Raw genomic sequence first — 27277 nt, 5'->3', positions numbered from 1 at the left:
TATAGCGACCCATATGGGAGGGTCTGGTTTTGCGAACCTGCACCTCATTTGGTCCAATAAGGATGCATAGTAATAGAACAACAAGTAGGGAAAGCTAAGGCCTCCCCGCATCGTAGGAGTGTATAAGGTAGAAGCTGCAACCCTGTGTCTGGCGTTCTTCCACACAAAATTCGTAAGTAATGCCTGAAGTCTAGTAATATATCTTTTGGACAAAGGGATTGGAACATTCCTGAACATATAGAGCACTTTTGGTAGCATCATTTTAGTCGTAGCTATTCTCCCCACCCATGAGATTTCTTGTGATGAGAATAATTTAATATCTTCTGATAGTGTATTAAAGAGGACCTTTCACTTGTAAAAACTATGTGAACTAAGTATGCTGCCATGTAGAGTGGTGCCCGGGGATCTCACTGCACTTACTATTATCCCCGGGCGCCGCTTCGTTCTCCCGTTATGCCCTCCGGTACCTTTGCTCCTTAAGTTATAGTAGGCGGTGTCTTCCCTTGTCCTGTGGGCGTCTCCTTCTCCTAGGCTGCAGCGCTGGCCAATCGCAGCGCACAGCTCACAGCCTGGGAGAAAAAAAACTTTACACCAACAAGTTGCTTTACACCAACATTTTTCACTTTCACTTTCACAAGGGAAAACAGGACAAAATGCACCCCACATTTTGTTCCCCATTTTCCCCCCGAATACGCCAACACCCAATATGTACTCAAAAAATGATGTATGGGCACATGGCAGGGTTCAAAAGAGAAGTAGCGCCATAGGGCTTTTGGAGGACAGATTTTACAGGATTGGCTTTTGGGAGCTATGTCGCATATGAAGACACCCTAAGGTACCCCTAGAGTGGAAACCCCCAAAAAGTGACCCCATTCTGGAAACTACACCCCTCAAGGAATATTTCAAGATGTGTATTGAGAACTTTGTCCTACAGTGCTTGGTAGTTTTAAAATGCACGCAGATGTTCGGACACTAACTAAAGTGATTTATATATGTATAAATCTAACTTCCTAACGGCAGGTCTTCTTTCACAGAAAAAAACCCCCACAAAAATGTGCAGATGTAAATGAGCACACTAGTTATCAGTGCTCTGCAGCACGCACGCACACAGATCGTGCGCGCGTGCAAAAACTGTAGTATAAAAATTCACTACAGTGGTTAGAAAGTGAACACGGCTAAAAATGTGCCTTATATTTTGCCCTATAAGACGCATCGGCCCATAAGACGCACCTAGGTTTTACAGGAGGAATTATTTTTTTTTCATTAGACCACAGCTCACAGCCCCAATCAGACCTCCAATGTTAATAGGACCCCAATAAGACCCTAGATCAGACCCCAATGTGAATGACCCCCAATCAGATCTCAGATAAGAGCCCCATGCCTCTCTCGTCTGCCCCCTGCTCTTATTACTGCTCCATGCCTCTTATTACTGCCCCCATGCATCTCAGTTCAGACCCCAGCAGCCTCAGAACATATAAAATAAAGAAACCACTTACCCTTCCTGCTCCTCACAGCCCGCGCTCTTCATCCTCTTGCTGTCGGCTGTGCTGTGAACTGGCGCGCACAGCGTGAGGTCACAGAGTGCCCTCACGCTGTGCGCAGCCACTGCACAGCACAGCCGAGCGGAGGACCAGGAAGCGGTGAGTACAGAGCCTTCACCGCTTCCCGGTCCTAATGAGGGCTTACATAATGGAAGCGCTCATTAGCATTCGCCTCATAAGACGCAGGAACATTTTTCCCCCACTTTGGGAGAGAAAAAACTGCATCTTATAGAGCGAAAAAAATACGTTGGCTGTCACAGCTCGCACGCAGAAAAAGGTGTGAAAATTGTAAAAAAACAAAAAACAAAAAATGCACGGCCTAAATGGCGTCTGTAAAAAAAGGAAGGGGGGAGAAAGGGGGGACGGGAAGGGACAGCGACGGAGGGTGGTATAGAGATCTAGAACTGCTGCAAATGGGAAAAAAAAAAAATCACTGCAGCAGTTCCAGATGTTGTTGTTCTTTACAGGAACAGTTGAAGTCGCAGTGGTGGTGCACCACAATCCCAGCAAGCCAACCCGCAGCACAGACGGGCACAGAACCTCTCTGCATGCAGTCACCAGCTAGAATGGCTGCATGCAAGGAAGTTCAGCCCTTTCCTGTGCAAATGTAGCGCTGCCATTGGCTGGAGCGTTGTTCCAGCCAATAGCAGCGCTGGCAGGGGACGCCAAACACTGGTGTCCCCTGCCTGACCCAGGGGGGAAAGGTGCTGACAAGTTCAGCACCAGTCACCCCTGTACAAACCCTGTTCCACCCCCCCCCCCCCCCCTGCAGCTTCCTGGATGAATGAAAAATCATCCGGAGCTGCGATTGGCCGGTCTTCAGAAATCGGCCAATCGCAGCGATCGATGTTGCAGGGGGGCGGAAATCTCCCTGTACCCATAGGGAAGATGGCTGCCTGCCGTCTTGAGAAGCCATCGTCACCCGGTCACCGAGCGATTTCGCTCAGGGACAGAGTGAACACCGCGCCGTAGCTCTACTGTGCTGGTATTTTGTACCTAGTTCGCAGCGCTGTACAGCGCAACGGGTTAAAACATACCTGAGTTTTCAAAAAAACACGTTTGCATAATGGCTGTGCTACATTGTAGAATCACAACTGTGAAGGAGGTGGTCTTTTTTGGGCCTCCTTGCCATATTATTCCCTGTTAACTGTTACACTTGCAAAACTAAATGCATTTCTTTCACAAGTAGGGAGCCTCACTTCTCTTACTTCCTACTATGTTTGTTTTCTTCTAGGGAGCTCAGAAAGCTGATAAGGAAGGAGAGGTCAGAAGCAGTATACAAGCAGTTCTCCTATCAGTGTCAGGTCTCAGCTAGTTCTGCCCCCCCCCAAGTTAGCTGGAAGTGAGACCCCTAGTGGCCATGACTTTACTTTTTTTTTTTTTTTTCTTTTTAAACGATTTAGAAATGTGCTAATTACAACTTTCTGTATTAAATTAAATTGTGCGACAGTACAGCCAGTCTTTAAGGCCTCTTTCAGACTAGCGAGTTTTCACGCTTCAGTTCTGTGTTGCGTGAAAATCACAGCATGTTCTATATTCTGCTTTTTTCACGCAGCCCTGGCCCCATAGAAGTGAATGGGGCTGCGTGAAAAACGCATTGCATCCGCAAGCAAGGGCGTTTTTCCCTGATGGTTGCTAAGAGATGTTGTTTGTAAACCTTCCGTTTTTTTTATCACGTGCGTGAAAAACACATCAAAACGCATTGCACCCACACGGAAAAAACTGAACAACTGAACGCAATCGCAGACAAAACTGCCTGAACTTGCCTGCAAAATGGTGCGAGTTTCCCTGAACGCATCCTGCGCTAATCAGTCACGCTCATGTGAAAGAGGCCTAAGTCACAAATTCTGCTGTACTACATCTGCACATAACTAATTATCTTTTTGTGCTCATCATGTAAAAAAGAGGATCCAAACCACTTTAATGCCTCCATAGAGCAAGGTGAGGAAGAAACCTAGATGAAGCGTACAGAGCGTGTGTCATCTTCATACTTACATCGTCTTCAGTCAGGCAGGGGTCTTCCTCCCGAGATTTGTAGGATATACAACTCTGTCTCTAAAAGAAAAAAGGACGAAAAGAAAAAAAAAAATCAATACCCTGTGAAGAGCTAAAGCCAAGTTTATTCTTTCCTGAATCCTCGGGGGTTATTATCTGAAGATTCAGAACAAAGGCTTTCCTCTAAATCCTAATAGAGAGGTTAATATGTAAACTGCAGAGTCCATGAGCGGCCTCCTCCTCCACGGAGAAGCCACATACCATATCATTACCCCGGATTCATTACTACTCCAATAACTAGCTTTATTTACCTGAATTGTACTGTGTGTAAGGTCAATGTCCAGATGTCAGAGGATCCATCATAATTAACCTGAATTTTACATCACAAAACCCGGCAATTTCAGTAAGTGTCTGGCAATCTATTGTACTATATCTGATTCATCATAAAATAGGTTAAAGTTCCAACTGATTTGCAATTCCATTTCTAGAGCAAGAATAATAACACAAAAGGGGTTATCATGATATATTTTATCTATCCTGAAGATAGCTGATCTATATCAGAATGGCGGGGTTCCGACTCCCAGCACTCCAGCAACCAGTAGTTTGAAGGGGCTGCAGCGCTTAGACAAGTGCTGCAGCCTCTTTTTAGTATACCAGGCGCAGCGCCGTACGTTGTATAGAGGCTGTGCTTGGTATTGCAGCTCAGTGCCATTCACTTGAATAAGACTGAGCTGCGCAAAGACCATGTGACTGATGGACATAATGTCAGAAAGCAAGGATGAAGCCTTTAGCAGCACTGCTTCTTCCAACAGTTGATCAAAGGGGGTGTCAGAAGTCGGACCTCCATAGAACAGCTATTGATAACCTGAGTACAGGACATCAATCTTTAGGTGTCAGACAAACCCTCTAAGATCATGTTGGAGTTGTGCCGTTTTTCGAACTATATAGGGATCCTGTCACAAGGAAAATGCCATACAATCTGCGGGCACCATGGTATACAGCAGGAGGAGCTGAGCAGATTGATGTATAGTTTTATGTAAAAATAAAAATCAGTATAAACTTGTCATTTAAATCCTGTATTTTTCGAATTATAAGACGCACCCCCCCACCCCCCACCCCTCCAAAGTTGGGGGAAAATGTCAGTGCGACTTATGGGGGAATACAAATGAGCGATTTCATTATGGAAGTGCTCACTAGTACAACAGGACTGGGGAGCGGTGAATACAGCGGTCCATGTGCGGGCTCTGTACTCACCGCTCCCTGGTCTTCTGCTGCAGGGCTCTGTATGCTGTGCCGTGGGGACATCGGTGCACTCTGTGAACTCACACACTGTGACATTGGGTTACAGCACAGTGCGGCAAGAAGAGCGCTGGATCTCAGGAGCGGTGGTGGCATCCGGAGCAGTAGAGGAGAGTTGATATTTTTTTTGGTCTTATCTAAGGTCTGATCTGAGGTCTGATTGGGGGTGTTCTTAACACTGGGGGTCTGATATGGGGTCTGATCTGAGGTCTTATTAACGTTGGGGGCCTGATGCATGCGGGCTGCCTCTCCATTCATTCTGTATGGGATTGCTGGATACAGCAGAGTATGGCACTTGGTGATCTTCAGTAGTCCCGTACAGAATAAATAAAGAGGGAGTTTTCATGATCTGTAGCGACCGACCACCAGGATGCTTAGTTGATCAGATGATTAGTTGATTTTGTCCTTTATTTATATAAATGAGAAGTTAGGCTGAATCTTTTCCCACAAATACGTATATTAATTTGATCAGCATCTCCTGCTCTGTAACATGCTGCCTGCAGATCAGACTGCATTTTCAACATGAACGGTCCCTTTAAAGGGGTATTCCGGTTAGAGATTGTTATCCCCTATCCACAAGATAGGGGATAACTATTAGAGTGGTGGAGGTCCTATCGCTGGGACCCTCAGCACTCTGAAATGGACAAAGCAGCTGCTCCATTCATTTCTGTGGGAGGGCCGATGATAGCGAGCTATGAGTAGAACCCTGACCGATCTACTAGGTAGATGTCCTGTGGATAGGGGATAACTCCCTCAAATTGAAATATCCCTTTAAGTAATGATCAGAACATATTTGAAGAAATGGCTGATTCTGTCTCTACAATATAAAAGTCACTAAACTGAAGCCATAGAGGAAATTCATCAAAACTGGTGTGAAGGGAAACTGGCTTAGTTTATATACCAAGTCATTACAGTCATATGAGCAGTGCATCTCAGCCAGATTGCTGATTGTGAGTAACAGGCCCTGAATCCTCATCTTTGGAGAACTGATGTTATCAGAATCTCTCCCTTTGGCATCCTATTCCCCATGCTTGCTCCAGTTCAGTTTAACATGGTAATTCATATTCCATAGTGACCATGGAGAGTGTTATTACCGGCCCTCATTTATGGTGATATATGGTTATTACAGTCTATGTAACCATCATTTTCTAGACAACAGAAACAATTAGACGAGCAATAGTGCTGATATGGCCACCTGCAAGGTAGGAGCATCACCTCCTACAATAAGAACAGAGTCCTCACCTTGCAATCTGTGCTTGCCCCTCCTTCTGGCTCCTGCTTTTCTTCCTCCGTTTCTTTACTCTGCACATTCTCGTTTTCGTCCAACAGTTTTTTTGGAAGTGGCGGGGGGATGTCATCATCTTGATAGGTCGGAGTGCTTCCTGTACTCTGAGTGTTAATACTATGACGGCTCTTTCTATTATGGTCCACAGAGGCGTACTCAACGACCACCTCCATTTTAGACTCTGCATTTGCTAGATGCTGCATATTCATGGTGAGACTCTTTTCCTCTGAGCTGGCCGATGAGCTGATATCCTTCAGTTCTTTTACAGTCTCATAGAGAGAGTCCTCAATGATGTTGTCATGGGAAGAACTGTCTTTTAGTACCTCATAGGGGCCCTCACTATACAGAGGCACGTCTTCTTCAAGATTTCCAGATTCCAAGTTATTCTCTGGAGGGATCTGAGGCAACTCTCTGGCCTGAGGGCATCTCATAGACTTTCCAGTGAAGTCCTGAGGATCACACAGGTCAGGGAGAGAGCTCTGCACATCTTCGTATCCGGGAACACAGGTAGCGGCACTGTCTTCTGAGACTGCAAATAACCAAAATCTGCATCAAACTCAATCTCAGTAGTGTAAAACACATACTGGGAATACAATTTAAAGGGGCTGTGCATTGGAGAAAACCCTTTTTTAATACCGGTGGTGCTGTATAAGGCTAATTTTTCCCCAGGGTGGTGCTGCAGGAAAATGGAATATTTACTGCCAGTATTCCACAGCTGATTGCAGGGTGGCCTATTGTGATCAGCTTCTAAGGAGGGACCCTTCTAAGGCCTCATTCACACGACTGTTTGGGTCCGCATCCGAGCCGCAGTTTTTGCGGCTCGGACGCGGAACCATTCACTTCAATGGATCCGCAAAAGATGCTGACAGCACTCTGTGGGCTTTCCGCATCCGTTGCTCCGTTTTATGGTCTGCAAAAAAAATATATAACCTGTCCTATTCTCGTCCGTTTTGCGGACAAGAATAGGCAGTTATATTAATGGCTGTCCGCGCCGTTCCGCAGATTTTATTTACAGCAAATAAAATGGAGAAAAAAAAAACAGGACGAGAAAATGGAAAATAAAGTATGGAACACTTGATACTGACAAACTATTGAGACGTGAGATTAAAAAAAAAAATGAAGTTTTCAAATGAAAATAATAATAATAGCTGGTGTTAAAAAAAAATAATCACAGAGTAGATGTGTAAATTAGTACCACCAAATGCTAATCTGTCAAGGTGTGAGCTGTCAAGTACTCCAAAAATTGTTAAGGTAAGAAGGATGAAACACAACATCCACCCTAAAAATCACAAACTCAAGTATTAGGTTTGAACTAGGAAACACATTAAGGTCCTTTAACGCGGACCAGAACAAATTTATGTATAAATACTCGTTCCCGATAAATGCCCTGCTGATCCGATTATTTATGTGATACAAAAGGTCAGTAGTACATGTGCTGCCCACAAACAATAAATCTGTATGGGGAAGAATGATTGCAGGAGCGATCATTTATCCCTATACAGCAGTGATGATTCCTGCATGAAAATCCAACAACCGGACAATGATCAGTAATGAATATTCCTATGAAAGTTTGGTCCTGATCACTGCTTTCTTGCATTCGCAGTGTGCTCTTCATTCCTTTTTATAGGAGTTCATTCTGAAAAAAGCTGAGCGAGTGTCCTATAGAAATGATGTGTGATTGCACCACGCAATCGCAGCCACCGCTCACTTCGGGGGTCCTGTTTTGGAGATAGGTTCAGGTCCCAGAGGTGGAACCAGTACCTATCTTATATTGGTGGCAACGTCTCAGATGAAACAACCCTTTTAAGGCTGGAACTACATGACGATCTTGGCCGTGACAACGTTGCACTACCAAAGAGCATTGTATAATAGTTCAGCAAATGAACTGAATGAAGTCACAGCGAGACTCGCGGCAACTTGTAAGTCGCACTGCGACTCCATTCAGTTCATTGGTTGCATTGCTACACAGTGATCTTTGGTTGCATGACAATGACCAAGCCAAAATCTTTGTGTAAGGGTCCATTCACACATCTGTAATTCTGGCTCCGCATCCGTTCTGCAATTTTGCGAACCCATTCATTTTAATGGGGCCGCGAAAGATGCAGACAGCACACAGTGTGCTGTCCGCATACATACTTCCGATCTACGGTCCGCGGACAAGAATAGGCATTTCTATCATAGGGACGGCCACTTGCGGTCTGCAAAATGCGGAACACACACGGCCGGTATCTGTGTTTTGGGGATCCACAATTTGCGGACCGCAAAAAACACTTACGGACGTCTGATTGGACCCTAACCCTGCCTTACCTCCAAGTTTGAAACACTGTACTCACCATCACCAGTGCTGACAGCACCATTCCGGTAACTACTGGCCGGCGCTTCGGTTCCTAGGCTTGTCACAGAGTGGCTGTGTGTCTCCTTGTCAGAAGGCTATAATCAGATTGTGAGGAAATTAATATAAGGCGTGTAACTTCAGTACATGGCAACTACCACTATGCAACTGGGCACAGCACCTAATGCCAACTCTTATAGGAAGCAAAAGGTCTTCAAATCTACACCTCAGCCATTGCATCTATATTATTTAAACAATGTCTGACTTACCGCATTCATCAGGTTTTCATGGTCACCATTTTGATGTTTCTTCTTCTTCCCTCTATGGAATACAAATGCAGAAAACATTAATATATAAAAATATAATTCTGAAGATGCTGGAGAACAGTACAAATACATCCTGTAACCAGAAACAGACACGTGGGGCACAGGGATGATGCAGCTCTCATCTGTTACCGCTATAGTCCAAATAAAGGGATGTATCCAGGAACTGAGTTTGAAACTTCACTCAATTATGTGGTGGTCTGGCAGCCGGAACATGTCATCACAACGCAGGCAGTATTTGATCAAATACAACCCTCAACATTGAAACTGCAACACCAAGGTCAAGCTGTAAGGTTATAGAAATCAAGGTAGTAGCAGGTGTCGCCAAGATCTGGAAATGATCAAATTTTCAAGCACCTAGCTCCAATCTGTGACATGTGGGGAGGACACGAAAGCTAGATAGAAAGCAAAGTTTTTTAGCCATATGAAACCTCAGAAACCAGAAGTGTGGGATAATTGTGTGATGTCTCCTGTTCATCGACGTGCCAGTAATCACTATTTGTAACAAACTGAGAGGGACAAAATCCTTGAACTGAAAGACTTTGGTTTATCACTCCGGTAGATCGCTTTGTTCCTAGGCTGAGATGTCAGCACTTTTTGCATGTCCCAGGGTTTGGGAGAACGAGGATGAACTGGAATGTGAGCAAGAGGTGCACAAAGGCGAACCTCTGCATGGACAGATCGTCTGATTAGAAGAAGAACTCATAGTGATCCATTCTGTACTGCAAGTGAAATTGGACATCACATCCCAAGCCTAGGGCGGCAGTGTCTACACAAATCATCAGAAGGAGTTTGCAAGACATTGGACTATGAGCCAGATGTTCACCTGCAGGTGTTCCATTGACCTCACACCACCGCTCTCAAAGGCTATCATGGTGCACAGCAAGACAAAAATAGAAGCTGGAATGGAGGTCTATTCTTTTCTGCGATGAGTCCTGCTTTTGGCTCAGACACAACAATAGCAGGAGATTGGTTCAAAGACCACGCGGGCAAGATCATGAAGAGGCCTTCACAAGGGAGTGTCAAACCGTACCGGCTCCCGGCATTATAGTGTGGGGTAGCATAATGCACAGTAGCCAAACCTCTCTAGTCTTCATTTCAGGTACACTGTAACAGCTCAGCATTACATTGATTTGGAACTAGTCGTACAGACATTTCTCCGAAGTGTTCCAGGAGCAGTTTTTCAACAGGACAATTGCTCATGCTACTGTGAGCAGCCTGCGTGGCCTAGATGTGCTACCATGGACTGCAGCGTCTCTGGTCTCCCATCGAGCACATTTGGGATGTCATTGGTCGACAATTGCAAAGGGAGCTGCCAGCAGCGGATCTTGATGGTTTGTGTGCCCAAGTGCATTCAGCATGGCAGTGATAGCATGCCCAGTCGTGTAAGTGTCTGTATTTCTGTGCGTGGTGCTCATAGTACGTACTGGATAAATCAAGATGCTTTTAATATTTTGTTTCTATTTTTTAATCATTTGCATATCATTAAAATGTCTATCGCCCCTGTGATTCCCATAAATCCATGACTTTTCCTTCTTGGTGTTGCAGTTTCAGTGTTGAGGATTGTATATTCTGCAGGTTATTTTCTAGGGATAATCTACAATTTCATATGTTTCTTAATCAATATGGCTGCCTATGTAGATTCATTAGAAGTTGTTAAACTATGTCTTCTAAGCCCTCTCTGGGCAAATTGCTATCACATAGACTTGTTCATCTATAATAACATGACAAAAACAAAAAAATATGTTCTCACTTTACGGTATAAACCACAGATAACATCTTATGACATTAATTCTCATAACTCAGTGATGGGTAAGCTCCCAGGTTTTGGGTTGATATTACTTTCCAAAAATGACCTCCAGTATTCGCTATGTCTGCTTCCTTCTCTGAGGCGTTGCGCTAAGTAGTCCCACAGCTACACTCTGAGGTGTCTAGTAGGTGGCGTGTTTATTTATGCAAAGCACCAGCGGTATTATAAACACACTCCTTGCAGACACATGGGGTGTTACGAATGGGATGGAGCAGCCATGAAGAAGCTTGATGGTCTTCACATTCTAGAGCTATGACCGGCATCAATTTAATTTAAAGGGGTTGTCAGTCAGACTTTTTTTTATATAGGAGTTGAAGAGATAAAAAAATAAAAAAATAAAAAAATAAACGTTCTTACTTCCCCAATCCCCCACTGCTCCTGCTAGCCTACAACGCTGGTCAAGTCTCTACTTCCTGGTCCCAGCTCAACACACAGGAAGTGTCTGAAGATGCCTGCTCAGCCAATCACTGGCTGAGGCGGGTCACAGCTCTGGTCTGCGATTGGCTGAGCAGACATCTCCAGAAATTTCCTAAGTGTTGAACCAGAACCTGGAAGTGGAGACCAGCGGGAACCTGGTAAGCATCTGAATGGCAACAGGGGATCGGTGAGGTGTCTAATGCTTTTTTAACCCTTTCACCTTTAAGGTTTAGTGGACAAATTTTAGTGACAAACACAGCCCAAGCTGAATAGTGTTACCATATTTCTCGCTACGGGAAAGTTGTGCAATAAAATGGGGCATAAACTGATAAATACATGACATGGTGTCATCTGGTAACCCTACAGTCACAGCATTCAGACAGTAAGGACCAAGAAAAAGTCCCATTAGTCACAATTTAAAATTGAAGGGGAACATTTATCAAAACTGGTCCGATTGTCCATAGCAACCAATCGGATTGAACATTTTATTTTCCCAAAGGAGCTTTGAAAAATCAAAGGTGGAACCTGATTGGATGCTATGGGCAAGCTAGTTTTCCTTAGAACCAGTTTTAGTGAATGTCCCCTTAGAGTCACAGAAATAACTAATTTCAATAGGGTTCAAATTTTGCACCAGCAAAACAGACATCCTCCTGTTAGGCCTCATGCACACGACCGTTGTTTTGGTCCGCATTTTTTGAAGCTTGGATGCGGACACATTCACTTCAATGGGGCCACAAATGATGTGGACAGCACTCCGTGTGCTGTCTGCATCTGTATTTCTGTTCCATGGCCCCGCAAAAAAAATAGAACGTGTCCTATTCTTGTCCGTTTTACGGACAAGAATAAGCACTTCTATTATGGGCGGCCCGTCGCGTAAATTGCGGAATGCACATGGCCGACATCCGTGTTTTGTGGATCCACAATTTGCAGACCACAAAACACGCCACGGTTGTGTGCATGAGGCTTTATAAAGATATATAAGGAAATAAACCAGCACAGACTATTGGACCTAAAAATGAGAGGGTGTTAACAGGTAGATTGTTTAAGGCTGTATTCACATGACCGTGGTGCCGCCATGCCAGTGTTGCGGACCGCAAACCAAAGGTCCGCAAAACACAGGCGCCGGCCATGTAAACACTGCACTGCGGTGCAGACCCATTGACTTCAAAGGGTCCATGATCTGCAAGATGCGGCGAAAGATAGGACATGTTCTATCTTTTGCAGCACGGAGGCACGGACCCAGAAGGCCACAGAAAGGCTTCAATGTGTTTCCATGTGCTTCTAGGTCCGTGCCGCTACAACACATCTTGCAGACTCATTGAAGTCAATGGGTCTGCACCATAATGCGGCGTTCACATAGCCGGTGTCCATGTACAACAAAGGCACGGTGGCACCATGGTCATGTGAATGTAGCCTAAGGGCCACGATTAGACTCTGGACTGTTGTGACCACGGGCCGTTTCTGGTATTACAGTACAGCTGTATTCAAGTGAATGGTGTTCACCTGCAGTACCAGGTGCAGCCTATAGACAAAAGTGGAGCTCTGAAAACGAAGAAGAAAAAAGCAAACCCTATTTTCTAGCCCTGAAAACCCCTTTAGCGATTAAGATTACATTTCTGGATAAATGGAAGGAGAAAGGGAATTAAAACTCCTCAGACATAACTACCGGCAGTTATCGTGCAGTATTAGAAACCTGCTGATCCGATCTCACCTGTCACAGCTAGAGCAGAAGAAGACGAGGACAGCGATTATGACCAATGTGGATACAACGGCTACACCGCCATAGGATATGAGGAGCACTTGCTCACTGCTGAGCTCCCAGCCTCCAGCTAGTCTCTGTAAGATCGGGGCCATCGTCAGCGACCGGGTAAGTAATCACAGCAAGTCCTCATTGGTAGAGCTGGAGTCGATGCTGTAAGGTAATAGAGTACATTAAGGAGAGCGGAACCTCTTAGAACATACTGGAGGAGATCTATCAAAACTGCTGCAAATCAGATCCTTTCATTGTCCAGAGAAGCTTTGAAAAACAAACCTTCATTCACAGGTACAACAAAGAAATGACGACCATCATTACATTATATTCCCTTCTGTCGTCCCTGGTCCTGCTGGTGAGGTGGTGGCATCTAGGCAGAGAATGAATGAAGAGGAGGTTGTGCATGTCCACAGCTCTCTCCATTCACTCCTGTAGGAGTTACAGAAGCAGTGCAATCCATCAGTTCTCCACCTGGATCCAGAAGACCACCAGTTTCAATAATTTTGATATGACTTTTCTTTTTTCCTTGCATAACACACATGGCCACAAGGTGGCAGCTGTGATCCGTTTCCTAAGACTGTATACCACTCAGCGCAGGCGAGGCTTGACACCAGAGTACCACGCTCCTGCCGAGGGGGTGAGAATACCATGGAAAGCTGGCCACAGACATTAGATTATTATTGGTAATCATGAAAAATCCTGACTCTGTGCTGCCCAAACAGAGCTACGAGGGAATGCACCTACTGCAAAGTTCAGGTTTTCACCCCCTGAATCATAAAATATCCACATTAGTCATTTCTCAGAAGGTCAATCAATCAATATTTTATTGGAAAGCTTTTAAAAAATACAGAACTCTATACACGTCAGTAAGGGGGTCTTCACCTCCAAAATATGTCCTCATGTCTGGTGTATGACATAGATCCATACATGCGGATACCTGTCGAGAAATGACTGTAGTGGAAATCAGATTCCGACAACAGTTTGTTTTATATTCTGATACCCATAATGTAATGTTGTCCGCCGGATTGGAAGCCATACTGGTTGTCACCCCACGTTCCCAGAAACAGGTAAAGTTAAGAAACGGCTAGACAGGACTTTCACAGAAGAGGAAACCTCATGGGGGGCAGGTATTATACGATTTTCGACATCGAGCCTGCGCCTCTTCATAACTCCGGTGGATGAACCGCCAGCTATGGACCTTTATTAAGAATGGCGTCTAAAACGCCTGGGATTGACTGCAGCGGCCAGGAATGGGGAAGCAGAGTGGGCATGGAGGGACCGTGGACAAGTGAGGTTTTTTTTTTTAACGGGCAAAATGTTAGGGGAATTGAGGTTGTCAGCTCCTAGGCCGAACATCACTCTTAAGAACAAAAGGATCAGGTATGTTGAAATCCAACTACTCTATCCTTCCCTCCGCCATGATCTGCTACCTGGCAAAGGTCAGAAGGCCCACGCCAACCATACACATTAGATCATCAGCCAGGTCACCATGGTTGGCAGTCATTGGCTTCAGGATCAAACCAGATGTCGATGGGCTGGGAGCAGAGCGAGGAAGAGGGGGAGCGAAGGAGCTGGGACCCAACAGAGGAGAGCAGGTAAGTATGCTTCCATCTGCAGGTCCCCCCGCCCCCCCCCTTAAAGATGAACAACCCCTTAAATAATATGTAAGTAATGCACATGGGGACTCAATCAGTTAAAGAGAAAATGAAGATCTATTGTAAAATAATTACAATCCAATTATAATTACAATTAATTAATTATAATTGGCTACTGCAATCACAAATGAATGTAGAAAGCTCCGTTACTCTAGAAACCTCAGAAGGCACTCTGCAAAATAAAAGGGACTTTGAGATGCCACTCTGAATGAGCCCAAGTGGTTGTCAGGGAGATGGTGACAATATCAGGTGTAGCGTTCCTGTCACCGCGCACTGCGACTTCTCTCCCTGGACCGAATTACACCGCATCAACATTCAGAGGATATTCCAGTAATTTATACCTCAGAGCAGCAGTAAAATCAATATTTCATTCCAGGAGCGCAGAGCTGAAGTGTAAAAGTGATGCTTGGGGTTATTATACAGCAGCCCATTCAGCAATAAGCCATATATTGTTTTATCGAAAAGCTGCTGCCTCTTGTAATCAGGAGAGTCACCAGAAGGGGCGAGACCTCTCCAGAAAGGGCTCATGTGTGCGGACAACTATACTACCAGTTATAGGGGACCAAAACAATGCAAATGGTAACTGGGGGGCCAGGGGGCCAAAGATTTGGCCACTATCAGAGAGGAGTGAATTTCCCAAAATTAGTTTTGGGTCCGATTCAGTAGCATCGGCTGGCAGATTTACATGCCGTGTTTCGTGGATCTGCGATTTGTGGACCGCAAAACAGTGACACACATGGCTCAGGGTAAACGGATGGAAGCCGATGGTAACAAACAGCCTGTTTAATAACACACTGCAGTGTTGGATTTTTTAAAAGATTTTTATGAATAAATTTTTTTTTTTTCAAAATTATCCCTTTTTACTTGGCAAATGTCTTCTCTGATCTGTGCAATGGAGGCTGACCTTGTGAGTGATGCACAGGGCACAAATTAGGGTTGGGCGATATACCAGTCTTGGTGATATACTGCGGTATTAGGAAACAGCGATATGGCAATATCGCTGTTTCCTAATAACCGCAGTATTTTGTGATGTCATAGAAGCGGTCATGCGCGCTGACCACTTCAAAATCTGCGTCCCTGAATGATTGCCTACCACCAGTACAATTTCTGCCTGCAGCGGCCGCCCCCGGCTCCTCCTCGCTCCCATAATGAAGTCTCCGCCCACCAACATCTGACGTCGGAATCAGATGATGAGCGAGGCCACCGAGCAGCGCAGGACAGGAGCGAGTGGCAGGAAAGTCTCTCAAGTTACTCCGAGATAGAGTCCGACCCCCACAGAGTTCACAACTTCACCTGCGAGTGGAGAGAGAGACCCTAATATATATTACAGCCGGCCCAGAGTGAATAAAGGTGTAATGTCTGCCTATGACGGTGACCATGTATGTCTTCTACTGCGGCCCTGTCTGACTCTGGCCTACTCACTACTGCACATGGAAATAGCAGGCATTAGGGAATAAGTCATCATGAGTCCGTCTGCACTGCCCCATACATGACATGACCAACAAGAAGACATTACTGTATGGTGACCACAAGGCAGTTTTACAGGGATCTCAACTCTCCCGGAGGTTCAGGGAGTCTCCCGCTATTAGATAGCGGCTCCCTGACACCCGCATGTGAGACAATATATCCCGAAAAGGTTTATCTCAGTCAGATAGCAGAGCAGAGAGATAAGAGAAGTGACAGGACAGAGTTTAGATTACAGGTTGAATTAACCCTTTAGGGTCAAATTGGCTTCTCAAGGAGATATATATGTTAAAGGCATCCCTTCTGTCTCATTCAGTAGCTCTATAACTATTAAGAGAGATGCATTTTTTTGAAAATACATTTACACATTTAACCCTCCATTTTAATTATATTATTTACCCCAGTGTTAAATTCACCCCCCCTGGATGCTTTAATCATATATATATATAAATATGATTATTTGGGGCAGGGTGATGAGCCCAGTCCTCCACACCATAGAGCAAAGTGTGCAGATACTTCATATGTTTGGAAAATGTAATAAAAAGTTCGTGAAAAAAAAAAGAAAAAGAAAACCTCCCTGAAATGAGAAGTGCACCTCCCTGAAATGAGTTTTTGCAGGTTGGGATGTCTGGTTTTATTGGCAGCCACCATATGTCAGCATAATGTCTCCGTGTGGCTGCCCCCATACAGTAAAGTCTCCTTGTGGCTGCCCCCATACAGTATAACGTCGCTCCCATACAGTAACGTCTCCTTGTGGCTACCCCCATACAGTATAACGTCTCCTTGTGGCTACCCCCATACAGTAAAGTCTCCTTGTGGCTGCCCCCATACAGTATAACGTCGCTCCCATACAGTAACGTCTCCTTGTGGCTGCCCCCATACAGTATAACGTCTCCTTGTGGCTGCCCCCATACAGTATAACGTCTCCTTGTGGCTACCCCCATACAGTATAATGTCTCCTTGTGGCTACCCCATACAGTATAATGTCTCCTTGTGGCTACCCCCATACAGTGTAACGTCTCCTTGTGGCTGCCCCATACAGTAGAATGTCTCCTTGTGGCTGCCCCATACAGTATATATCGCCTAACCCTAGCACAAATCGTAAGTTTTGGATTTGCTGCTTTGGATTTTGAGGGCCCACCGTCTATGTATAATGGTCCAAAATTGGCAGAGTCTGATGGACCAGTCTGACCCTGGTTTTAGATATTAAAATAAATAAATGAAAACGAGACCAACCTTTTAATATACTTTGGGAGGAACTTATTAACTTGTTTATGGTGCACACTGGGTTTACACAAATTAAAGGGGTATTCCCATCACAGACAATGGGGGCATATCGCTAGGACGGGGGTCAGCAACCTTCGGCACTCCAGGTGTGGTGAAACTACCACTTTCAGCATGTACACTTGCATGGCTGTTCTCAGAACTCCCATAGAAGTGAATAGAGCATGCTGGGAGTTGTAGTTTCACAACTGCTGGAGTGCCGGAGGTTGCTGACCCCTGCACTAGGATATGCCCCGATTGTCTCATAGATGCGGGTCCCACCTCTGGGACCTGCACCTACGCTGAAAACTGAGCGGGGAAAGTGCTGTCTGGAGGACCCTGGGTTTCGGCCACCGCCAAGCGCTCTCTCCATAGAAGCGAATGGGAGTGCGCTGCGCTTGCGCGGCCACCGCTCCCATACATTTATTTATGGGGCCGACGGAAATAGCCGAGCCAGTGCTCAGCTATATTAGGCGGCCCCATTAAAAAGTGGATGGAGGGCAGTCGCGCATGCGCCCTCCGCCACCTTTCCCCGCTTCGTTCTTGGTGTAGGTGCGGGTACTAGAGTTGTGACCCGCACCTATTAGACAATGGGGGCATATCGCTAGGATATGTCTGTGATGGGAAAACCCATTTAAATAAAGTTGAAGGACCAGCACTACTGCTGCTAAACAGTCTTTGAGCCACTTACTTCTTTGTGACGGACAGACAGAGATGTGTAAGTGCTCTTTCACACGAGCGGATCCTGTGCGGGTAATCTGCTGCGTGAAAGACGGCCAAGCCCCGTTCCGGACAGCAGAGACACGGAGCAGTAACATGACTGATAATGCTCCGTGCCTCTCTGTGATCTTTTTACTACAAAATCACGGTGACAACTTTATCTGATGGTGATTTGTAGTAAAAAGATCACAGAGAGGCAAAGAGCATTATCAATCATGTTAATACTCTGTCTCTGCTGTCCGGAACGGGGCTTGGCTCTTTTTCACGTAGTGGATTACCTGCACGGGATCCGCTCGTGGGAAAGAGCACTAACAGTCTACGGTGGTGCTCTTATGATAGATCATCCAAAATTTAGTAAAGCAAAGAAGAATCTGTGGCACTCACCATCTGATACAATTATCATGAGCTGGTACATGGGATATGAAGAAAAAAAAAACATATCCTTCATATCCCATGTGCCAGCTAATAAATAAAGGATTTTTGCATCAGATGGTGAGTGCCACGGTTTCTGATTTGCTTTACTGGGTTTACACAAATATTAGCTTTTTTTTCTCTTTCATTTTTACTCCATTCAGTGCTTTCCAACAAAGTGGGTGGGGCGGGGCGGGCCGGGCCTCCGTCGGCCCATCAGATTTACCATAATCTGTACCAGAAACTGGTGTAATTCCTAGTGCAAATCTACTCCCTGATGGGCTCTCTTGGGAGAAAGGTTGTCAGGCCACTATAGTCTATAGCCGGGCAGTCTGGTGATAGGTGAAGGAGCTGCCGCTGCTTTATTCTAGTCATCTGTAGGGGCCGCAGCTCCCGGGACCCATCTTCTTCTACATGGTCTTCACTTTGGTGAGGAGCTACAGTGTGTATGGTGCAATAAGGGAGCAGCGGAGATGTGGATCAATGACACGAGGGAAACTCTAGGTTGCTCAGTTTCACTTTTAAAGGCGTTTGTCATGTTTCTTACAATCTCAAAAAATCCATTATTTCTCCATCCACACCCCTGACTGTAAACACCCAGCCGGATCTTCATCGTAAACTTCAAGTAAGTGATAATAGATGCCCCAGAATTGTTATCACATGGGGGAAGCAAATGGTGAAAAAGGTTATCCCATGATTAATGTAAAAAACTGAAAATCATACATCACATAGTACATGACAATCCCTTTCTAACAAAGCTAGAACCAGCCCTGCACCTAACATGGATCCAGAGATCTCCCCATTCATTGCTCCAGTTGTTCTGCTAGTTTTATGCCAAGCTCAGGGGGGCGTGTCCTTTCTTAGAAGGTGTGCCCTGTCTACTGCAGCTGGTGGCAGACGAAGGATGGAACGGAGCACGTGCTTCCGTCTCAGTTGGCAGGCCAATTATAAAAACAGCAAACAGCAGGTGGCGCTATACAGATAGATTTCAGTGAAAAACTCAGTAGTATAATACAGTTTAATGACAAGCAATTACAAAAGTATTCAGATCCCGATGCCGATTTGAAAACTGTAGATTATTTTTCATGGGACAACCCCTTTAACAAAACATACATGTCGGGAGAGGCGACAGGTCCACTTTAAACAAGTCCTTCTACCAACATTTACTGCTTTTAGATTGTAAGCGCCAAAGAGCAGGATCCTCTCTATTAGGCCTCATGCACACGACCGTTCCGTTTTTTTTGCGGTCCACAAATTGCAGATCCGCAAAACACGGAATTTGCCCGTGTGCCTTCCGCAATTTGCGGAACGGAACAGGCAGCCCATTGTAGAAATGCCTATTCTTGTCCGCAAAACGGACAAGAATAGGACATGTTATATTTCTTTTTCGGACCATGGAACGGAGCAACGGATGCGGACAGCACTGTTTTGCGGCCCCGTTGAAGCAAAAACTGTGACTCGGATGCGGACCAGAACATCGGTCGTGTGCATCAGGCCCTAGGCTAGGGCTACAGGACGACATCTGTCGCACGACAATTTGTATAATGATCGTTTATGGTGTCGCACTGCGACAATCGCAGCAAAATCCATCCTGCAGCATGACACCATAAACTATCGTTAGAAAAATTGACGCGCGACATTAGTGCGACACATGTCGTCCTGTAGCCCTAGCCTTAATGCCTAATTATTTCCAGACGTTCTGTGCACATATTTTTTTAGTATGGTCCCCTACTTGGCAATGGCTAAACTTGTAGGAGTGTAGTCTGAGCTCCTCCTTTATGTAAGGGATCATGCACACGACCGCATGTATTTTATGGTCCACAAAGCATGGATCCGCAAAAACAAACAAAAAAAACCAACAGATGACATCCGTGTTGCATCCGTTTTTTTTTTGCGGATCCATTGACACAATGCCTCCCCTTGTCCGCAAGACAGACATGAATAGGACATGTTCTATTTTTTCTTTGCGTAACGGACATACAGACACGGAATGCACATGGAGTCGTTTCCGTTTTTTTTAAGCCCCATACGTTTGTTTGCATGAGCCCTAATAGGGCAGTTACATAATGTAATAGACAATTTTTCTTCCATGGTAGCGGTGGAACCCTTTGCCTGCGGACACGAAAGCGGCTGCACAGGTCGCGACATTCGGTATGTTCATCCAGATCAGCATAATATATAAGGTGCATATACAGTAGGATCGTGTTACTTACGTCTGTAAACAGTTAATGTGTACGTGATGTTTGAGCCTTTGCTATGGCTCTGTCCTACATTCACGTGATTTAGCAACAAAACAAATCCCCTATGCCTCAGTGGACCAGCACAGGAAAACTAATCTGCCGTCTCTCGGGAATTCCTTCCAAGCAGTTTTCCCCTTGTACAGCCACACAGCCAACGTAATTATATAATCTAATGAAGCAAAACTAATGCAATCTCAAAAATCTTTACAGCTGATGCAAAACAGGTTTCTTCCTCCATATTGTAGTGAAGACACAGATCCATACAGCAGAACACCCCCTATACCGATATAAGACGTTACGTTAGTAGATTATAAACGGGCGCTCCCCGCTGTGACTAATGTGCGTCTCACAAAACAGGTAATGACAAAGAATCTCTTGTCTGTAGAAGTACACGTCATAAAATATACTGGCAGCGGGTGGGAGTCTAATGGAAGCCATATACACTCTATACAAACCCATTAGCAATTATTTTCTCATATAAAAAAGCAATGCTCAATAGATATAGGGAAATTATCCAGAGACTTTTTTTTTTGTAATTTGAAATTATATTACATGAATTATTCTTAAAGGGGTTGTCCATGAAAATATATTTATGGCTTCTCCATCAGATCTGCGGGGTGCAACACACATCTGTTAGAAGAGGCCTTGAACCCTGCAGCCTCTTCTTAGGCCAGTGACATCACTGTCCATCGGTCACGTGGCCTAGTTGCAGCTCAGCCCAATTCAAGTCAATGGGGCCGAGCTGCAATACCAAGCACTGCCACTATCTGATGTACAGCGCTGTCCTTGGAAAGTTGCCGGGAGCCTGCATCGATCACCAGAGCTTCGGTAAGAAACAGATGATCGCGGGGATGCTGGGACTTGGACCCCCGCTGCTGTGATAATGATGACCTATACTGAGGTCCTATAACCCCTTTAAGGGGCTCTCCGGTTTATAGATATTGATGACCTATCCTCAGGAAAAGTCACCAATATCAGATCTCTGGAGGCCACCTGACAGCCCCAACAAACAGCCGTTTTCAGCGGCCATTAGTGCCAGAGACAAAAGCAAACAAACAGTACATGTAGCAGCTCCAAGCGCAAAGACACAGGCAAACACTGGAAACATGGATTATTTGGATTTGCATTACTGCTGTATTTAAAATATATACGAAAATTTTAAGCACATTTTTTATAAAAATTGTGTTGGACCATCTACCAATGGTAAGGTGGCTTCTACAGATGGGACCTTCACTATCAGCCTATTAAAGCCTACAACATTCAGGGCGGTGTAGGATCCAGCTACAGTATACTGATGGGCGGGAGTGCACTGAGAGCACTGAGGCAGACACTCCCTCATATGTACAATGCGAGAAGTAAAACTAGACCAGCACCTCCAAACAATATGTAATAAAGTGCAGCTCATACTACCACGGCTGACATGCAAAAGCAAATAGTACCGTATATGTAGAAACACCCTGCTCCAAGCCCAAAGACATGTGCCGAAACATGGATAACTTGTGTTACTGCTATATTTCCTATACACAAAAATTTGCTGCTCTTTGCTCACATTGTTTATCTAAATTGTGTCGGACCCAATTATCAATGGTGCTCGAAACAGAACCGTGAACAGAGCCAGAAGCAGAATGCCCCATCTATGGCGTAGCGGCCATGGCGGTGTTATCGCAGCTCCCATTCACTTCAATGGGAGCGGAGATGGAGGAAGCTGACACGGCTACTACACATAGGACGTAGTCTTCTGTGTTTTTATCTGGAGGCTGCCAAAAATATCTAGAGACTGGAGAACCCCTTTAAAGGTGTAGTCTCAACACAGATAACTCAATTAATATGGGAGCAGACAGCACAGCAGGGGAAATGTAGCCCTACTTGGCGGCCACAGTGAGACTCATATTAAGCTGGTAATACACCTCAAATGACATTGAGCAACTCCCATAATGAATGTGCTGAGTGTTATCTCCCACAAGAACAAAGGATCGGGCAGGTTGAAACGCAAAAATGCGGGTTTGGCATCTTCTTGCAGACCTACGTGCCCTCATGGTAACAGCCTACAAACAAGTCAATGCTATCCATCTGTCCCCCACATCTACTGAACGCATGCTAGGAAGAAGTAGAGGGTAGAAAAGGGGAGTATAACAGAAGGATCAGACTACACAGAGTTTGTTTGCAGTCTGTTACCATGGAGACACCAACATATGCATAGTAGTTGTAGATACAGATGCTGATTTGTTATTTATTTTCTTTTTTCTTTTACATAGAATGACAAAAAACAAATAGTAAATGTGCTGTATATGTACCCACCCCATTTGGAATTTTCCTGCTTCCCACTACATTGTATGCAACTGTAAATGGTGCCATTAGAAAGTACAATTTGTCCTGGAAAAAATAAGCCCTCATAAGGCTATGTGAAGGGGGGGAAAAAAAAAAAAAGTTATGACTGGAGTAAAAAATGAAAACGCAAAAATCACCCTGTCCTCTAAGAACTAGGAAAAGTACATTTATACTTTTCAATACTATGCCGGGATGCTCATCATTTATAAGAAGTAATAGATGGATCTCTGCAGACATTTATTCACATCCTCTCATTCATAATAATTCTCGGAACAAAAGACAAAGTGTGAGATTCGCTGCATGATCCTCCATAGTAATGAAAGAATATTAAGCGACTTATGGCTCCAAACCTGTAGGCATATAATGTGCAGATAAATCATATCTAAGGAGAACATCAGCCCAATCCTCCCTAAATTAATGCAACTGAAAATGTAATCGTGCAGCCTATGAAAAGGAAAGAAATGCATTAATTAAATTACAGTCGCTAATTAGCTTGTCTTGTCATTTCAATTCGGTAAGCTCTGCTCACTGGACCAGATAAATCCAGCGTGCCCGCCTCGCCTTGACAGTAATACATTTTATTCAGACCCCAAATGGCATCTGGGCAGAGTTGGAGGTTAATGCATGGCGAGGATCATCAGCTTCACTTAGCAATGATTTGTTCTCCTGATTTGTTTGCATTGCATCTCTCTAGATCACCGTTAGTTATTACAGTAATCCTTTCACTATTACACAGTAGAGTCACATTATTAGGACCACTTCTTCTTTTGATTTCGGCAGTGTGTAGTTCATGAAGGAAGTCACTTCTTGTTTGGTGGGTATGTAAGGTGTGCGATAGGCTGTCTGCACACATATCCCTTGTTCCTGTCATGGGTAGAAGGGGGGATATAGTAGAGTTGCAAAAACTGATGATTATTGGTTTCCGGGCCAAGGGTGGGGATGTTTCTGAAACTGTGCAGTTTGTAAACTGTTCTCGTGCTGCTGTAGCGACAGTGTATCGTTAGTTGACAAATTGCGACATTGTGAATAAGTGACGTGGAGACTGCAGAGTTTAGTCTCCAGTGAGGATGTGGAGATCATAAAAAATCCATGTAGAGGTCAACTACCTTATGATGGGTTTATCAACTGTGTCTGGCCAATTGTTTTATACCCAAGTCCGACACAACCGATTACATTATTGTGCACCGATTCTGCGTGCACAATAGCCGGACAGAAAGACGGCATACTGCCAGTTCTGGCGCCTCACTACCTAGAAAAAACTGCAGATGGTCAAATAAATGGGAATAAGCCCTCAGTTTGGATGAAACCCATTCCAGATGATCCTTTCTACTATACACAAAATATCCATGTAGGTAATCCATTATTCACCCTTCAATTAAAAAATAATCTAAAATGAGAAGTGCTCAATCATCTATAAAAATAAAATAAAAATAAAATAAGGAGTTCAATAACACCAAGGTGGCGTGTCACTGCAGCCGTGCACTCAGAGCCATCAATGTACTGGAAAGTAATCTGGTGCTTATACACTGTGCGCAGAATTATTAGGCAAATGAGTATTTTGACCACATCATCCTCTTTATGCATGTTGTCTTACTCCAAGCTGTATAGGCTCAAAAGCCTACTACCAATTAAGCATATTAGGTGATGTGCATCTCTGTAATGAGAAGGGGTGTGGTCTAATGACATCAACACCCTATATCAGGTGTACATAATTATTAGGCAACTTCCTTTCCTTTGGCAAAATGGGTCAAAAGAAGGACTTGACAGGCTCAGAAAAGTCGAAAATAGTGAGATATCTTGCAGAGGGATGCAGCACTCTTAAAATTGCAAAGCTTCTGAAGCGTGATCATCGAACAATCAAGCGTTTCATTCAAAATAGTCAACAGGGTCGCAAGAAGCGTGTGGAAAAACCAAGGCGCAAAATAACTGCCCATGAACTGAGAAAAGTCAAGCGTGCAGCTGCCAAGATGCCACTTGCCACCAGTTTGGCCATATTTCAGAGCTGCAACATCACTGGAGTGCCCAAAAGCACAAGGTGTGCAATACTCAGAGACATGGCCAAGGTAAGAAAGGCTGAAAGAGGACCACCACTGAACAAGACACACAAGCTGAAACGTCAAGACTGGGCCAAGAAATATCTCAAGACTGATTTTTCTAAGGTTTTATGGACTGATGAAATGAGAGTGAGTCTTGATGGGCCAGATGGATGGGCCCGTGGCTGGATTGGTAAAGGGCAGAGAGCTCCAGTCCAACTCAGACGCCAGCAAGGTGGAGGTGGAGTACTGGTTTGGGCTGGTATCATCAAAGATGAGCTTGTGGGGCCTTTTCGGGTTGAGGATGGAGTCAAGCTCAACTCCCAGTCCTACTGCCAGTTTCTGGAAGACACCTTCTTCAAGCAGTGGTACAGGAAGAAGTCTGCATCCTTCAAGAAAAACATGATTTTCATGCAGGACAATGCTCCATCACACGCGTCCAAGTACTCCACAGCGTGGCTGGCAAGATAGGGTATAAAAGAAGAAAATCTAATGACATGGCCTCCTTGTTCACCTGATCTGAACCTCATTGAGAACCTGTGGTCCATCATCAAATGTGAGATTTACAAGGAGGGAAAACAGTACACCTCTCTGAACAGTGTCTGGGAGGCTGTGGTTGCTGCTGCACGCAATGTTGATGGTGAACAGATCAAAACACTGACAGAATCCATGGATGGCAGGCTTTTGAGTGTCCTTGCAAAGAAAGGCGGCTATATTGGTCACTGATTTGTTTTTGTTTTGTTTTTGAATGTCAGAAATGTATATTTGTGAATGTTGAGATGTTATATTGGTTTCACTGGTAAAAATAAATAATTGAAATGGGTATATATTTGTTTTTTGTTAAGTTGCCTAATAATTATGTACAGTAATAGTCACCTGCACACACAGATATCCCCTAAAATAGCTAAAACTAAAAACAAACTAAAAACTACTTCCAAAAATATTCAGCTTTGATATTAATGAGTTTTTTGGGTTCATTGAGAACATGGTTGTTGTTCAATAATAAAATTAATCCTCAAAAATACAACTTGCCTAATAATTCTGCACTCCCTGTAGTGTCTAAAGAATGTCTTGTCCAATATAAAAGGCGGAAAAGTAGGAATAATGAATAAAACAATGGTTGGGGGGGTTACCTGATAAGAGGGGACAAAGTACATTTGTAACAAGCACACTTTCCCTCCTCCTGATCCCCAAAAAGGATTTCATCCCAACAGGAGGATGCCCACAGTTGCTTCATCTCCACAAATGAGTTAGGAACCATCTGGACCTCATGTCCTCAATGTCATGGAACAAAAAATAAAAAATAAAATACAAACACGATGGAGACTTCATGTCAGTGCTGGTCGTGCGCTTCTAATCCACCTCAGTGCATATAATAGGACTTGGAATTATCACACTCCCCCAGTAGGTTGGAGCAGTAGTAGATGCTCCGAATCCATAGAACCCAAGTACAGGCTACTTTCAAACTGCCGTTTCTGGGTCCGCCTGTGAGATCCGTTTCAAGGCTCCCACAAGCGGCCCCAAACGGATCAGTTTAGCCCCAATGCATTCTGAATGGATAAGTATCCGATCAGAATGCATCAGTTTGGCTCCGTTCAGCCTCCATTCCGCTCTGGAGGCGGACACCAAAACGCAGCTTGCAGCGTTTTGGTGTCCGCCTGGCGATGCGGAGCCAAACGGATCCATCCTGACTTACAATGTAAGTCAATGGGGACGGATCCGTTTACATTGACACAAATATGGTGCAATTGTAAACAGATCCGTTCCCCATTGACTTTCAATGTAAGTCAGGACGGATCCGTTTGACTTACACTTAGACTTTTTTTTGACTGAGTTATGCAGACGGATACGTTCTGAACGGATACCAGCGTTTGCATTACAGGTGCGGATCCGTCTGTGCAGATACCAGACGGATCCGCACTAACGCAGGTGTGAAAGTAGCCTCAGTCTTCAAATTGTCTCTCGGTGAAGACTTCACTGGCTCAATAACAGTCAATTTCTAAACCCCTTTCACAGGGTTTTCCTCAGGAAGGAGTGATCAGACCCTTGAAACATGTCGAGCCATTTCTTATATGATAAAGGTCAGAAAATGTCTATTATTGAGCCAGCGAAGGCTTCGCTGGGGAAGATGATTGTAGTAAATTTTCACAGGATTTTTCCAGGATCCTGATATTGATTACTTATTTTCAGGATAGCTAAATTAACTAATGCCACCAAGGCAATGAGACCTATCTTGACCCAGGTGTTACTTAAAACTTCACTTTTATTTTTAGTATACTAAAACCTACCTCACAATAGGTAAATGAAAAAGGATGGGGTATCTTTATTAATTTTCTACAATTCAAAGATCCTAAAGTTAAAATTACAGTCTCAACTTCACAGGACTGGACTTTATAATTGAGAGGGAC

The 27277-nt window shown here is 44.5% G+C and overlaps 1 protein-coding gene across 3 annotated transcripts in view; it reads right to left on the bottom strand.

Annotated features, from left to right (window-relative positions):
* The window catches only part of PAG1 (phosphoprotein membrane anchor with glycosphingolipid microdomains 1), a 257231-nt gene that overhangs the window by 5325 nt on the left and 224629 nt on the right, over window positions 1-27277 (bottom strand). For 2 of the 3 annotated variants that reach the window (XM_040433064.1, XM_040433063.1), the window contains 5 exons: window positions 12714-12914; window positions 8722-8773; window positions 8454-8550; window positions 6078-6649; window positions 3537-3596 (listed from right to left, as the gene is read on the bottom strand). In XM_040433064.1, coding sequence (XP_040288998.1) covers window positions 3537-3596; window positions 6078-6649; window positions 8454-8550; window positions 8722-8773; window positions 12714-12856 — 924 coding nt within the window. In that variant the 5' untranslated portion in view covers window positions 12857-12914. Of the gene's footprint in view, window positions 1-3536; window positions 3597-6077; window positions 6650-8453; window positions 8551-8721; window positions 8774-12668; window positions 12915-27277 lie in introns of those variants that run through there. The other variant, XM_040433065.1, reaches the window with a different exon arrangement.

The sequence above is a fragment of the Bufo bufo genome, chromosome 5 (assembly GCF_905171765.1).
Source record: "Bufo bufo chromosome 5, aBufBuf1.1, whole genome shotgun sequence".
Lineage (NCBI taxonomy): Eukaryota > Metazoa > Chordata > Amphibia > Anura > Bufonidae > Bufo > Bufo bufo.
Note: the sequence above shows the minus strand (reverse complement) of the source record. Positions and strands in the feature narration are given on the sequence as shown.